The 14,772-nt window shown below is 44.2% G+C and overlaps 1 protein-coding gene and 1 pseudogene across 2 annotated transcripts in view; both read right to left on the reverse strand.

Annotated features, from left to right (window-relative positions):
- KCNK10 (potassium two pore domain channel subfamily K member 10) overlaps window positions 1-14,772 on the reverse strand; it is a 189,576-nt gene that overhangs the window by 44,688 nt on the left and 130,116 nt on the right. For both annotated transcript variants that reach the window (XM_077463732.1, XM_077463733.1), the window contains exon 4: window positions 6,829-6,989. In XM_077463732.1, coding sequence (XP_077319858.1) covers window positions 6,829-6,989 — 161 coding nt within the window. The remainder of the gene's footprint in view (window positions 1-6,828; window positions 6,990-14,772) is intronic.
- Window positions 5,422-5,644, reverse strand: LOC143950426 (U2 spliceosomal RNA; annotated as a pseudogene).

Below are 14,772 nucleotides of genomic sequence, written 5' to 3' on the forward strand. Positions count from 1 at the left end.
TTGTAACCTCCCAGTCTCTGGGAACGTGTTGCACAGACCTTTCTGCAAGGCCTCCCGGAGATGTCTCATCCTCTGCTCCCTCTGCGATGGCAAGATACGGTCGGCAACCTTACCCTTGTACCGTGGATCAAGGAGAGTGGCCAGCCAGTAATGGTCCCTCTCCTTGATCCGAAGAATACGAGGATCCTTCCGCAGGCTTTGTAGGATCAGGGAGGCCATGCAGCGTAGGTTAGCTGAAGCATTCGGTCCGGAGTCCTCTGGGTCACTAAGGACAACATGATCCGCAGCTACCTCCTCCCAGCCACGTACAAGTCCACGGGTTTCTTGGGACTGTAAATCATCCCTACAAGACTGCTGCTGCTGCTGCTGCTGATGCTGAGTGCCAGCCTCCACCTCCATGCTGACACAATCCTCCTCCTCCTCCTCCTCCTCATCCTCTTCCTGTGTGATGGGTGGCACAGCAGGAACACTGTCTGGATAAAAGGGGCCTTGAGAGGCAAGGAAGTCCTCCTCTTCCTGCCTCTGTTCTGCCTCAAGTGCCCTGTCCATTATTCCACGCAGCGTATGCTCCAAGAGGTGGACAAGAGGTACAGTGTCACTGATGCATGCACTGTCACTGCTCACCATCCTTGTGGCCTCCTCAAACGGTGACAGGACAGTGCATGCATCCCTGGTCATGCCCCACTGGCGTGGTGAGAAAAAACCGAGCTCCCCTGACCCTGTCCTGGTGCCGCAGTCGCACAGGTACTCATTGATGGCCCTCTGCTGCGTGTGCAGCCGCTGCAGTATGGCCAACGTTGAATTCCACCTGGTGGGCATGTCACATATAAGGCAGTTCTTGGGCAGGTTCAACTCCTTTTGGAGCTCAGCCAGCCGAGCACAGGCATTAAATGATCGGCGGAAATGCACACAGACTTTCCTGGCCTGCTTCAGGACATCCTGTAAGCCCGGGTACCTGCCCAAGAACCGCTGCCCCACCAGGTTAAGGACGTGAGCCACACAGGGCACATGGGTCAGTTGCCCCTGTCGGAGGGCGGAGAGGAGGTTGGTGCCATTGTCGCAAACCGCCATTCCTGGCTTAAGCTGGCATGGCGTCAACCACCTCTCGGCCTGCCCCTGCAGAGCTGACAAAACTTCTGCCCTAGTGTGGCTCCTGCCCCCCAAACAAACCAGCGCAAGCAGGGCAAGGCATCGTTTTGCCTGCATACTTGCGTAGCTCCTGGAACGCCTACGGAGCACCGCTGGTTCTGAGGACAGAGCACTAGAAGAGGCCATGGAGGAAGAAGAAGAGGAGGGGGTGGAGGAGAGAGGTGTGTCACAATCAATAGTAGCATTTTGGAGGCGTGGTGGCGGAACAACCTCCAACACTACTGCACCTTGTCCTGCATCCTTCCCAGCTGCCAGAAGAGTGACCCAATGGGCCGTGAAAGACAGGAAACGTCCCTGTCCATGCCTGCTGGACCATGAGTCAGCGGTAATATGCACCTTACCGCTGACCGCCCTGTCCAGCGAGGCAAGGACATTGCCTTCCACATGCCGGTAGAGAGCCGGAATCGCCTTCCGTGAGAAAAAGTGGCGTTTGGGGACCTGCCACTGAGGAACCGCACATTGTACAAACTCACGGAAGGGGGCCGAGTCTACCAACTGAAAAGGCAGCAATTGAAGTGCTAGCAATTTAGCCGAACTAGCATTCAACCGCTGGGCATGTGGATGGCTGGGAGTGAACTTCTTTCGGCGGTCCAGCAGCTGGGGCAGGGACATTTGCCTGCTATAATCGGACGTGGGTGTACTGCTAGCAGAGTACCCGGAAGCACTTGGCTGTGACACACCTAATTCTACACCATCATTCCTCTCAGAGCAGGTTTCAGAGAGGACTGAAGGTCTAGTGGGGTTGGAGATCCCAGCTGATGAGGAGCAAGGTGAGGTCCGCTTTGTTCTTTGGTGTGGGTCTTTGAGGTACGCTTGACAACGAGCTGCATGGCAGGTCAACATATGTCTGGTCAAGCATGTGGTGCCCAAGCGGCTGATGTTTTGGCCACGCGAGATACTCTTGAGACATATGTTGCAAATAGCAGCGGTGCAATCTGATGCACTTGTCTCAAAAAAGCCCACACCAAAGAACTTTTAGAATAATGCGCAGAGGCAGCGCCCTGCACAGGCGGAGCTCTGCGGTGTGATTCAGTCGGTGTGCTGCCCCTAAGCTGGCCCCCGGAGGGCATCCTGCCTCGTTGGATATGTGCCTCCTCCTCCTCCTCCCTCCTTCCAGGCACCCACGTGGAGTCAGTGCCCTCATCATCCCCTCCCTCTTCATCGCTGGAGCAAACCTGGCAATATGCTGCAGCTTGTGGAACATGACTGCCAGATAGCTGTCTTTCTTGAGCATCCCCTCTCTCTGCGCTCACGCTACTGCCTTCCTCTAGCTGAATATCATCATCAGAGCCTACAAAACACTGGGTATCCTCCTGGAGCATGTACCCAACACTGTGCTCAAAGATTTCAGGAGACTCCTCAGGAGGATGTGGTAGGTCTAGGGAAGGAGTCACTAATGATGACATTGAGAGGAGGGAAGACGATGCGTTGGCGGCTGCTTTGCTAGTACCCTGAGCCTGGTTGAGAGAGGATGAGGAGGATGAAGAGAGCTTGGTCATCCACTCTACCAAGTCTTCGGCATGTTGCGGCTCAACATCTCCAGCTGCCGAAAAGAAGGACAAGCGTGTCCCATGGCCACGTGCTGATGATGACGATGCACCGCGTCCACGACCACCACTGTTGTCTCTAGACACAGAGCCTGCTTGCCCTCTTTTATCGGCTCGCGCCTGTCTGCCTCTCCTTGCTGGCCTTCCAGACATGGTAATGGCCTGAAGGGAGATGGGAAAACCAGCAATTGGGTAGTGTATATTGTGCTGGAGGCACACACAACACCCACTAACTCCTGCAGATGGCAGATGGCTCAATTAGAGAAGAGTTATGTAGGTGGATATAACGGTGTATACTGTGGTCAGGGCACGCAGACAGCATGCACAATCTCCTACAAGTGACTGCAAGCTCTATTTGAAAAGAGCAAGATAGCTACCTATGTAGGTGGATATAACGGTGTATACTCCGGTCAGGGCACGCAGACAGCACGCACAATCTCCTACAACTGACTGCAAGCTCTATTTAAAAAGAGCAAGATAGCTAGCTATATAGGTGGATATAACGGTGTATACTGTGGTCAGGGCACGCAGACAGCACGCACAATCTCCTACAACTGACTGCAAGCTCTATTTAAAAAGAGCAAGATAGCTAGCTATATAGGTGGATATAACGGTGTATTCTGCGGTCAGGGCACGCAGACAGCACGGACAATCTCCTACAACTGACTGCAAGCTCTATTTAAAAAGAGCAAGATAGCTAGCTATATAGGTGGATATAATGGTGTATTCTGCGGTCAGGGCACGCAGACAGCACGGACAATCTCCTACAACTGACTGCAAGCTCTATTTAAAAAGAGCAAGATAGCTAGCTATATAGGTGGATATAATGGTGTATACTGCGGTCAGGGCACGCAAACAACAACCACTACAGAAGAGCAAGAACGCAAAATGGGCCGATAATGAACGGTATATACTGTGTTGAAGGTACACAGAACACCCACTAACTCCTACAGACGCCAACACACTACACAAGGCCGCCTCGCTGGTGGCCTTATATTGTGTGGGGCGTGTACTACACAGCCTGAGCTATGATTGGCCACAGGCATCCTGCCAGCCTGAGCTATGATTGGCCACAGGCATCCTGCCTGTGGCCAATCATGGCTCTCCTCGCTGCCGGCGCTGTGATTGGCCAAGCATGCGGGGTCACAGTGCATGCTTGGCCAATCATGAGCCAGCAATGCACTGCGATGGCGCAGTGCATTGTGGGCCGTGAGCGCCACACGAATTTGGCGCTCACGGCCCATAACGTTCGATATTCGCCGAACGGACGAACAGCCGATGTTCGAGTCGAACGTATGTTCGACTCAAACACGAAGCTCATCCCTAGTAATCAGCCAAAGCCAACCACTGAGTACTACATTGAGAGGCTCTCCTGATGACAGGCCCCCCCTATGCAGGGAAGAAAGGAATCTGAGGGCCACACATCCTCCCCCTAGTTGTCAGGGCAAGCCCTGGGACACCCTCCATCCCAGTGAGAAAAACAACACACAAAAGTGAGGATAAAATAAATTAAAATAAAGTGGCCATGCAATAGTGCACTGGCTAGGCCCTGATGCCTGGTAATAAAAATTGCTCTAGACTTTTGGCAAAAGGCAAAGCTCTAAAAGACGTAGTGCAGAAAAAATTATTTGGTGCTGTTACCATGTGCCTTTTCACACCGTAGGGTCCCACACTCAAGTGTTACCAAGAGCACCCCTAGGGTGACCACTCCAAGGGGGCACAGACACCAGACTCTCTGCCTTCCCAGCCCATGGCCAGACAAGGAAGGAAGAACCAGGAGGAACTGGTCCCATCCAGTTTTCCTGGGGGAATTACTCCCATGCCCCAACTGCCCGTGGGCGCCCTAGTTTCTGTCCCAGCCGCTACTAACCTTCAGGGTCCCCATCATATCAGTAGGGATACTACAGAGGCAACCATCCCAGCTCCCGGTTAACTACTTACGGACAGCCGCACGCTGATATACGTCCTAACATTGAAGAGGAATATCGTTGTTATGGCAGCAGCTAGTTCCCAGTTCCTTCGGCCGGTGGTCCACTTTCCGATAATAGTGGTATCTGCGATGGATTTGCCGCAAGATCACTTTTATTGGCGGTGGGAGAGGGGCCTCTGCCGCTTACTGGAGCCATCGTCAATGGCGGAGGCGATCGGATATTCTCCCTTGCTGGGTACGGAGACGAGTGATGGGAAGATGGCTCCCACCCGTCTCTATACCATTTCAGGGCAGAAGCAACGTCAAAACGTCACTTCTGCCCATAGCTCTTAAAGGGCTATTTTTTTTTGAATGACAACATTTTTATCTTTATTTTTTTATTGAATTTGCATTTTTGTGTAAATATGAGATCTAAGGTCTTTTTGACCCCGCTACATGAGAAAGGTGTTCAAACCACACATGTGAGGTATCGCCGCGATCGGTACAGCGAGAGCAATAATTCTAGTCCTAGATCTTCTCTGTACCTGAAAACATGCAAGCTGTAGATTTTTTTAAACGTCACCTATCAAGATTTTTAAGGGTAAAAGTTTGTTGCCGTTCCACGAGTGGGCGCAATTTTGAAGCGTGACATGTTGGGTATCAATTTACTCGCCGCAATATTATCCTTCACAATATAAAAAAATTGGGCTAACTTTACTGTTGTCTTATTTTTTTAATCAAAAAAGTGTATTTTTTCCCAAAAAAGTGCGCTTCTAAGACCACTGCACAAATACGGTGTGACAGAAAGTATTGCAACGACCGCCATTTTATTCTCTAAGGTGTTAGAAAAAAAATTATATTGTTTGGGGTTCTAAGTAATTTTCTAGCAAAAAAAACAGTTTTTAACTTGTAGACAACAAATCTCAAAAAGAGGCTCAGTCCTTAAGTGGTTAAGCTGGAATAAGGGCATAGCACCCCTACTGGGCACTGAAAAGAACAGATACTACACTTGATCTTAGCCAAAAGGCAGAGAAGCGATCAGAGGATACTTTGAATTCACAAAGTGTAAACTTGAATGGTACCCGTGCCAAGCAGTTGACCTTCTGCATTTAGCATGGGGCCAGGAAGCTAGTGGAGATCCCCATAGTAGCGATGTAGAAAGAAGGGTCTAACACCGTAATTTCCAACTTCTAGAGGGATCCTGCAGGTATGGTATATGCAGAGTTATTTTGTTCCAAGCAGGTCCATTGTAATTATGTGAAAATATTCATACCTAGAATTCTTATTTAATCTGTACTTCAATTGTCCAGGTAGTGCAGCTATAGGATTAATACTGCTACAAATACGCTGTAATAAATACAAATATGCAGCATTGATACAGATGTGGACAGTTGGTTCATCCAAACATTGTATTTAAATTATAGGTGGAATCTGGTGGCTAAGTCAGTGGTTCTCAACCCTGCCTTCAAGTATCCCCAAGTGGCCACGTTTGCAGGTTTTCCTTTATCTTGCAAGGGTGCTTTAAATCAGAGTCAATGGCTTGGTATTTTGGACAGCTATTTTATCTAAGAGAAATTCCCAAAAAATGGCCTGTTGGGGGTACTTGAGGACAGGGTTGAGAACCATTGGTCTAAGCCACCTCTTACATCTGCATAACATGTTCTCAGCAGCGTAAGGGCCGGTTCACACAGCGAGGCGATGCGAGGCGGCACGGCTCGCCTCGCCTCGCTCCCGCAAGTCGCCCCCGTTCTGTACAATGGAACCGTTCTGAGAGGAGAGACTCGAGTCGCTCCGACTCAGAAAAAAGGTTCCTGTACTACTTCTGGGCGACTTCGGGGGCGACTTGCATTGACTTCTATACAGAAGTCCTCTGCAAGTCGCCGCTGAGGTCCCCGCAGGTCGCGGCGAGGTAAGTCGGAGACGCCTCGCCGCGCCTCGCTGTGTGAACCGGCCCTTAGAGGATTATAGAATAGCTCCCCCTATGTTACGGAGGTGAGGAAATGCAGTCATTGAGTGTTGTCACTCCAGGACAGGATAAAATAAAGTGAAAAAAGCCTGAAATAAGAAAACGAATACAGCCACCACATTTAAGGACTGGGAGGCTGCAACATCTTTTTGGGTTTAGATATGTTTTAAATGTGTAAAGTCTCCCGCAATTCCCTAGTGGTGTCTATAAACAGATGTGTCACCTTCCTAAACTCATCATTGAATGTCGATTCTTACCCTGAAAACCTTTTCGACTCTTGCAATGCTCTTCCCAAAGATGGTACCAAGCTGATCACCAATTCCAGCCAGTAGGAAGCCAAAGAGTGGGATTCCAAATATCGCATAGAGGATACAAAATATCTTTCCTCCTTCTGTGCTTGGTGCAATGTTCCCATAACCTGTCATGAAGGATGGAATGGAATTAGAATATTCAGTATATAAATACAGTTGATATAAAATCATTTAAAAAAAAAAAAGAAAGAAAAAAGGAAGATCAGCTGCTCAGTATAATCCAATTTTATATATTTATTGCCTAACTCAAGTCAAAACCTTGTTTGTGAATGAACAGGAAGCTGCTTGGCACAGAGAGCTTCCCATTCATTTGCTGTCCAGTATAGCTGAGGCTGCAGGGAAAGGGAGTGGGGAATCTCAAAAGTGAGACATCAGGGGTCTGTTTAGACCCTTGATATTTCAATAAAGCCCCCCAACAGGGCTCCTGTAAACAATTGTAAAATATATTTATATAGATATAATTTCTTTTATATTTTACAATTTTTTATAGGAGCCCCTCATTTTGTAATTATTAAAAAAAAAAAAAAATATATATATATATATATATATATATATATATATATATATATATATATATATACAGTGGTGTGAAAAAGTGTTTGCCCCCTTCCTCATTTCCTGTTCCTTTGCATGTTTGTCACACTTAAGTGTTTCGGAACATCAAACCAATTTAAACAATAGTCAAGGACAACACAAGTAAACACAAAATGCAATTTGTAAATGAAGGTGTTTATTATTAAAGGTGAAAAAAAATCCAAACCATCATGGCCCTGTGTGAAAAAGTGATTGCCCCCCTTGTTAAAACATACTATAACTGTGGTTGTCCACACCTGAGTTCAATTTCTCTAGCCACACCCAGGCCTGATTATTGCCACACCTGTTCACAATCAAGGCATCACTTAAATAGGAGCTGCTTGACACAGTAAGGTCCACCAGAAGATCCTTAAAAGCTACACATCATGCCGAGACCCAAAGAAATTCAGGAACAATTGAGAAAGAAAGTAATTGAGATCTATCAGTCTGGAAAGGGTTATAAAGCCATTTCCAAAGCTTTGGGAATCCAGCGAACCACAGTGAGAGCCATTATCCACAAATGGCGAAGACATGGAACAGTGGTGAACCTTCCCAGGAGTGGCCGGCTGCCCAAAATTACCCCAAGAGCGCAGCAACGACATATCCAAGAGGTCACAAAAGACCCCACAACAACGTCCAAGGAACTGCAGGCCTCACTTGCCTCAGTTAAGGTCAGCGTTCATGCCTCCACCATCAGGAAAAGACTGGGCAAAAATGGCCTGCATGGCAGAGTTCCAAGGAGAAAACCACTGCTGAGCAAAAAGAACATCAAAGCTCGTCTCAATTTCTCCACAACACATCTTGATGATCCCCAAGACTTTTGGGACAACATTCTGTGGACCGATGAGACAAAAGTGGAACTCTTTGGAAGGTGTGTGTCCAAGTATATCTGGCGTAGAAGGAACACTGCATTTCATAAAAAGAACATTATACCAACAGTAAAATATGGTGGTGGTAGTGTGATGGTCTGGGGCTGTTTTGCTGCTTCAGGACCTGGAAGACTTGCCGTGATAAAAGGAACTATGAATTCTGCTGTCTACCAAGAGATCCTGAAGGAGAATGTCCGACCATCTGTTCGTGTACTCAAGCTGAAACGAACTTGGGTTCTGCAGCAGGACAATGATCCTAAACACACCAGCAAGTCCACCACCGAATGGCTGAAGAAAAACAAAATGAAGACTTTGGAGTGGCCTAGCCAAAGTCCTGACCTGAATCCTATTGAGATGTTGTGGTATGACCTTAAAAAGGCCGTTCATGCTCGAAAACCCTCTAATGTAACTGAATTAGGACAATTCTGCAAAGATGAGTGGGCCAAAATTCCTCCAGGACGCTGTAAAAGCCTCATTGCACGTTATTGCAAACGCTTGGTTGCAGTTGTTGCTGCTAAGGGTGGCCCAACCAGTTATTAGGTTTAGGGGGCAATCACTTTTTCACACAGGGCCATGATGGTTTGGATTTTTTTTCACCTTTAATAGTAAACACCTTCATTTACAAATTGCATTTTGTGTTTACTTGTGTTGTCCTTGACTATTGTTTAAATTGGTTTGATGTTCCGAAACACTTAAGTGTGACAAACATGCAAAGGAACAGGAAATGAGAAAGGGGGCAAACACTTTTTCACACCACTGTATATATATATATATATATATATATATATATATATATAGAGAGAGAGAGAGAGATAGTAAAAAAATAATTTAAATAATATCTATATATATATCTATATCCATATATATATATATATATATATATATATATATATATATATATATATATATATATATATATATAGTAAAAAATGATTTAAAAATGATTAAAATATTTATAAAAAATAATAAAAATGAAAAAGCTACTGACACCGTCCACGGCCCAACTGTTACCAACCTACCTAATTATATATAATTAGTAGTACTTTATTTTGAACATGTAAAAAAATATATAACCATAAAGAGAAAATAGCAAAGTAATCATACAATAATAATCAGACACACACCAAAAAAACACATAAAATTGTGAACAATACAAAATAGTTTGGATTAAATATCCGAAAAGGAGTGAGAAGAACTACCAGCTTGTTTATTCCCACCCTATCTCCATAATTAATAATAATAAATTATCTAGCTTCCCATCAGTGTAAAGTTCTACAATAATTAATAACTCTAATATAATATACTATTTACTAATAGTTTTGCTATACATCATACATACATATATACAGACACACTTACACACATAGATGCATATTATTTAAAAAATAATAAAAATGAGTCGGTTGAGGCATTAGCAAAAAAAAAATATCGGCGCATGCGTAATAAGTGTTTATTTAATTAAAAATGTTTTAATAAATTTTACAATGTTTGTTTATATTTACTTAAAATGCATATGTGTATAATGAGCTTAGGACTTTTGCTGATTAATTCAATACCTTATTAAGGATTGAGTGTGACTCACGGAGCATGAACACTTTATATATATATATATATATATATATATATATATATATATATATATATATATATATATATATATATATATATATAGAGATTTTTTTTTTTTTATATACAGTATGTCATGTTTTATATACTGTATTTATGCTCTATATAGCCTTCTATAAGTTTTATACATTTGCATTGATATTTTTTTTATTTTTTTATTAGCGCTGCACATTGTGTCATATATATAGTATGCATAGTAGCATACTAGCTCATTATGAAATACTTACATATATATATATATATATATATATATATATATATATATATATATATATATATATATACACACACACACACATACATATATATATATATATATATATATATATATATATATATATATATATATACACACATACATATATATATATATATATATATATATATATATATATATATATATATATATATATATACGTATGCACTTTATAAGTGAGTATAAACAAACATTTTAAAATGTATTAAAACATTTTTAATTAAATAAACACGGATTACATATGCACAAATAGTTATTATATATATATATATATATATATATATATATATATATATATATATATATATATAAAATTATTATTATTTTTTTACACAATGTAGCAATTGTCTCTATGCTAGTTTGTTCCCGGTCAGTTGGTCTTGGTGTCTGCCCTAAGATCTGGTTTCCAATCTCACACAGAGAACCAACATGCTTACAATTTCCTCTTCAAGCTCTCTGGATGGGCCCCTGGGGGCCTCATAGATTAAACATGAAGAGTAAAATGATTTCATGCATTTTTAAGGGTCACAAGCATTGCAGGCTGCTTGCGGCTTTCTACCGTCTTCACAATTTTCATAAAATGAAATAAATAGAATGCTGGCGGGATAATGAACCCGGAGAGACTTTGCAGCATTGCACTTTTCAACTCCCACCCACCAAGAATCTGTCACATAACAAGATCTCAGTGCTGGAGATCAGATCCAAATCTCTTTACTCTTTTTCTGCATTCTAGGTACTCTTGCTGAGTAATCAGAAAGCCTGCACCTTTTAATGACAGAATGGGATGCCGATGGTGAGATATATAGAAATGTATCTATAATTTGCTTTTCATATGACTCGATTTTACACACTTGCCATATTTTCATATTGTCATTTCATATACTGATTTGCAGTTCCTCTCCCTTAGCTTTCTTAAGCCTGGTACACACTATTAGTCTTTTTTCGTTCAACCCAGCGAGCTTGGGAGTAGCCAATGTACTAACTATGAGATGTTAGTGCAGCAATATCCCCCCGTTGAGCTATTGTGTTTGGACAGAGGGACCCCCCCCCCGTGAGAACACATCAGTCAGTGCTCTCAGCCATTGGCTGAGAGTGTTGATAGGATGCCAATCAGCTTTTTCGGTCATGCCCATTCGACAGAAGTCGGCTGAACGGCTACCGTGCACATGGGCCAAATGTCGATCAAATGTTACCACCTCTGCATGTGTTGCAACTAAAGGAATTCTCATCACACTACGTTCCCAAGGAATTCTCATCAGACTACGTCCCCGCTTGATGCGTTTTACCCCTCCCACTGGGCGTCTTCAGAAGCTCTTCTGAAGATGCACAGTGAGAGAGGCGAAATGCGGCGCCCAATGAGAGGGGCGAAACGCATCAAGCAGGGACGAAGTGTGAGAATTCCGGTAGCTGGAGCACACGTTGAGGCTGGGATCTGATCCAACATTACATGTTTGTTTAACCTTCACGATCATAGGTATTATTGCTTTTATCATTTTAACCCCTTGGTGCCTGCTGTACGCAAATATGCCTCTAAGCACCTGGTCCTTAGCACTGAGGGGGTGCATATTTGTGTGAATTTCTGCCAATAAACCTGTGTCTACAGTATGCGCGCTGCAGTTCTCGCGGCACAGTTACCATCACGTAACCGAAAGCTTACGGTTACCTGTCTCCAGGACAGGAAGAGAAGGAAAATCTCCCCAATGGGATACAGGCACCTAAAAAATAAATTCTTGAGATAGTAATGGATTGCCAATACGTGTACTGTGATACGTTCTTGTATTGGAGTAGACTGGCAGCTGAATTTATCAAAGGATTTCCTTGAGTTGGTCTTTAGGAAAACACAGATTTAGGATAAGAAATAGAAGCACCACTTCACATATAAAAGTCCAGAATAATACTTTATACAGGATCACCCTTCTTTGGGACTATAAACACCACATCCAGTCCAGTGCGTTTTTTTTTCTGCATCAAAAACGCATGGAAGGAAAGTTATATGGTTTCCAATGGCATAGTTCAAAACAGTACAGTCAGTTTCCGTACGTTCCAGTTCCAGAAAAATAAGTAGTACATGCTGCATTTTTCCTGCACTGGATTGTACTGGTACGCAGTAAAACGCATCAAAAATGCACCGGAATGCACTGAAACGCATCAAAAATGCATAAAAATGCACCAGTACAGTGGAAAAATGTACCAGTACAGTGAAAAAAACAAAACAAGAAAAAGGCAAGTGGAATGCATCCGGAAACTCATCAAAAACGCTCCGGAACCACGTATGCAGAAACGTATCCAGAACGGACCTGGAGTGCATTTTTTTGGTGTGAGCCAGCCCTAAAACGCACCTAAACGCACCAAAAATGCACTGAAGCACACATATCCTTATTTAAAGCGGTTGTAAACCCAGGAAAAAAAAAATAAAAAAACTGCAAGGCAAAAGTATTATATTATAAATAATATAAAAGTATTATATTATTAAGGGGATTGAGTGTGACTCACGGATAGGTTTTATACATTTGCATTAGTATTTGTTTTATTTTTATTAGCGCTGAACACTGTGTCTCATATATATATATATATATATATATATATATATATATATATATATATATATATATATATATATATATATATATATATATATATATATATATAGTATGCATAGCATACTAGCTCATTATGAAATACTTAACTTAGATCGAAGCCCCCACAGCAGTCCCGGCACGCCGCTGTGCTCGGCGACGTGTCTCTCAGAAATATCGCGGCCTCCGGTGTTGTGATTGGCCGGAGCCACGATGACATCATGCGCACGGAGCTGCTGGTAATTGCACAGCAGCTAAAGAAATGGCACGAGCGAGCCATTTTCTTCAGTGCGCATGCGCTGATGACGTTGGCACATGCTGATACAGTGAATATCTCCTAAACTGTGCAAGTTTAGGAGATATTCACTTGGACCTACAGGTAAGGCTTGTTATAGGCCTTATTATAGGCATACCTTTAGGCAGTGGCGTAACTAGGACCTTCAGGGCCCCGATGCAAGAAACCATGAGGGGCCCCCTGAACCCCAGTCAGGGCCCTTCCCTCCGAGTCCGGCAGTGGAACTCCAGGGCGTGGTCACAGGTATGACCTTTGTGAGCCCTGTAGTTCCACCACTGGTATCAGTAGTTTTTTTATATTTGTTTTTTTTATTTTTAGGTGCCCCATTGGGGGACTGTCCCTAGGCAGGATGGGGTCCCTGTCCCCAGAAGAGATGAGGTCCTTTTCTCCAGGGCAGGTGAAGTTACTGCCCCAGATGAGAAGGAGTCCCTGTCCCCAGGGGAGGTGGGGATCCCTGTCCCCACGTGAGAAGGGGTCCCTGTCCCCAGGGGGAGATGGAGGGGTAGGTAATGGTGTGTGGGGGATGGGGTCCTTGCACTCACCATGACCAAGCTGTAGTCTGCGCACTCATCCATGTTGGCCTGGGCTCCATCCAGTGTGCTGGACGGGTGATCAGCATATCTCCCAGAAAGACCTTTCATCATCTGTGTATGACGGGGGAGGAGGGGGACTGGCAGACAAGCCTGCAGTGTCCTCCGGGTAGCCGTCTCTCATAGGGCTGCACTGCATCTGTGTGCTTAAAGTTTGTTTACCCGGGAGAAGTATGCAGTGCAGTGTGGGCCGGACTCGGGGGGGGGGGGGGGGGGACTCTGGCTGGGGAGAACAGACATCGGACTGAGCGGCAATGCATGGAGCAGGAGAGGGGTACTCTGAGGAGGCGGCCGAGGACACAGGTCATGCGGGGAATGCACAACTAAAGAGCAGCCAGTGCGATAGTCGAGCATGGAGCTCTGCTAGTCACCCTCCACCTTCAGCCACCCGTGTGCATGGTGCACTGGTACCCCTAGCTGCCTATGCTGCTGCCGGCCATATGCAGAGGGGGCTTCATGGGCCCCCTGCATCACAGGGCCCAGTTGCGGTCGCGACTGCTTCACCCCCTATAGTTACGCCCCTGCCTTTAGGTACAAGTGGTGTGTGAGGGTTTACAACCACTTTAACCACTTAAGGACCAGGCCTCTTTTTCAGACTCGGTGTTTACATGTTTAAAACTGTTTTTTTTTTTTGCTAGAAAATTACTTAGAATCCCCAAACATTATATATTTATTATAAATAAATTGGCAGTCATTGCAATACTTTTTGTCACACCGTATTTGCGCAGCGGTCTTACACTTTTTTTGGAAAAACATCCCTTTTTTGAATTAAAAAAAAGACAACAGTAAAATTAGCCCAATTATTTTTATATTGTAAAAGATAATGTTACGCCGAGTAAATTGATACCCAACATGTTACGCTTCAAAATTGTGCCCGCTCGTGGAATGGCGTCAAACTTTTAGCCTCAAAAAATCTCCATAAGCAAAATTAAAAAAATTCTACAGGTTGCATTACAGAGGTGGTCTATGGCTAGAATTATTGTTCTCGCTCTACCGATCGCGGCGATACCTCACATGTGTGGTTTGACTACCGTTTTCATATGCGGACGCTACTCACGTATGTGTTCGTTTCTGTGCGCGAGCTCGTCGGGACAGGATGTTTTAA

Source organism: Lithobates pipiens, unplaced genomic scaffold, assembly GCF_037356315.1.
Source record: "Lithobates pipiens isolate NorthernLeopardFrog02 unplaced genomic scaffold, aLitPip1_a1.2 Scaffold_30, whole genome shotgun sequence".
NCBI lineage: Eukaryota > Metazoa > Chordata > Amphibia > Anura > Ranidae > Lithobates > Lithobates pipiens.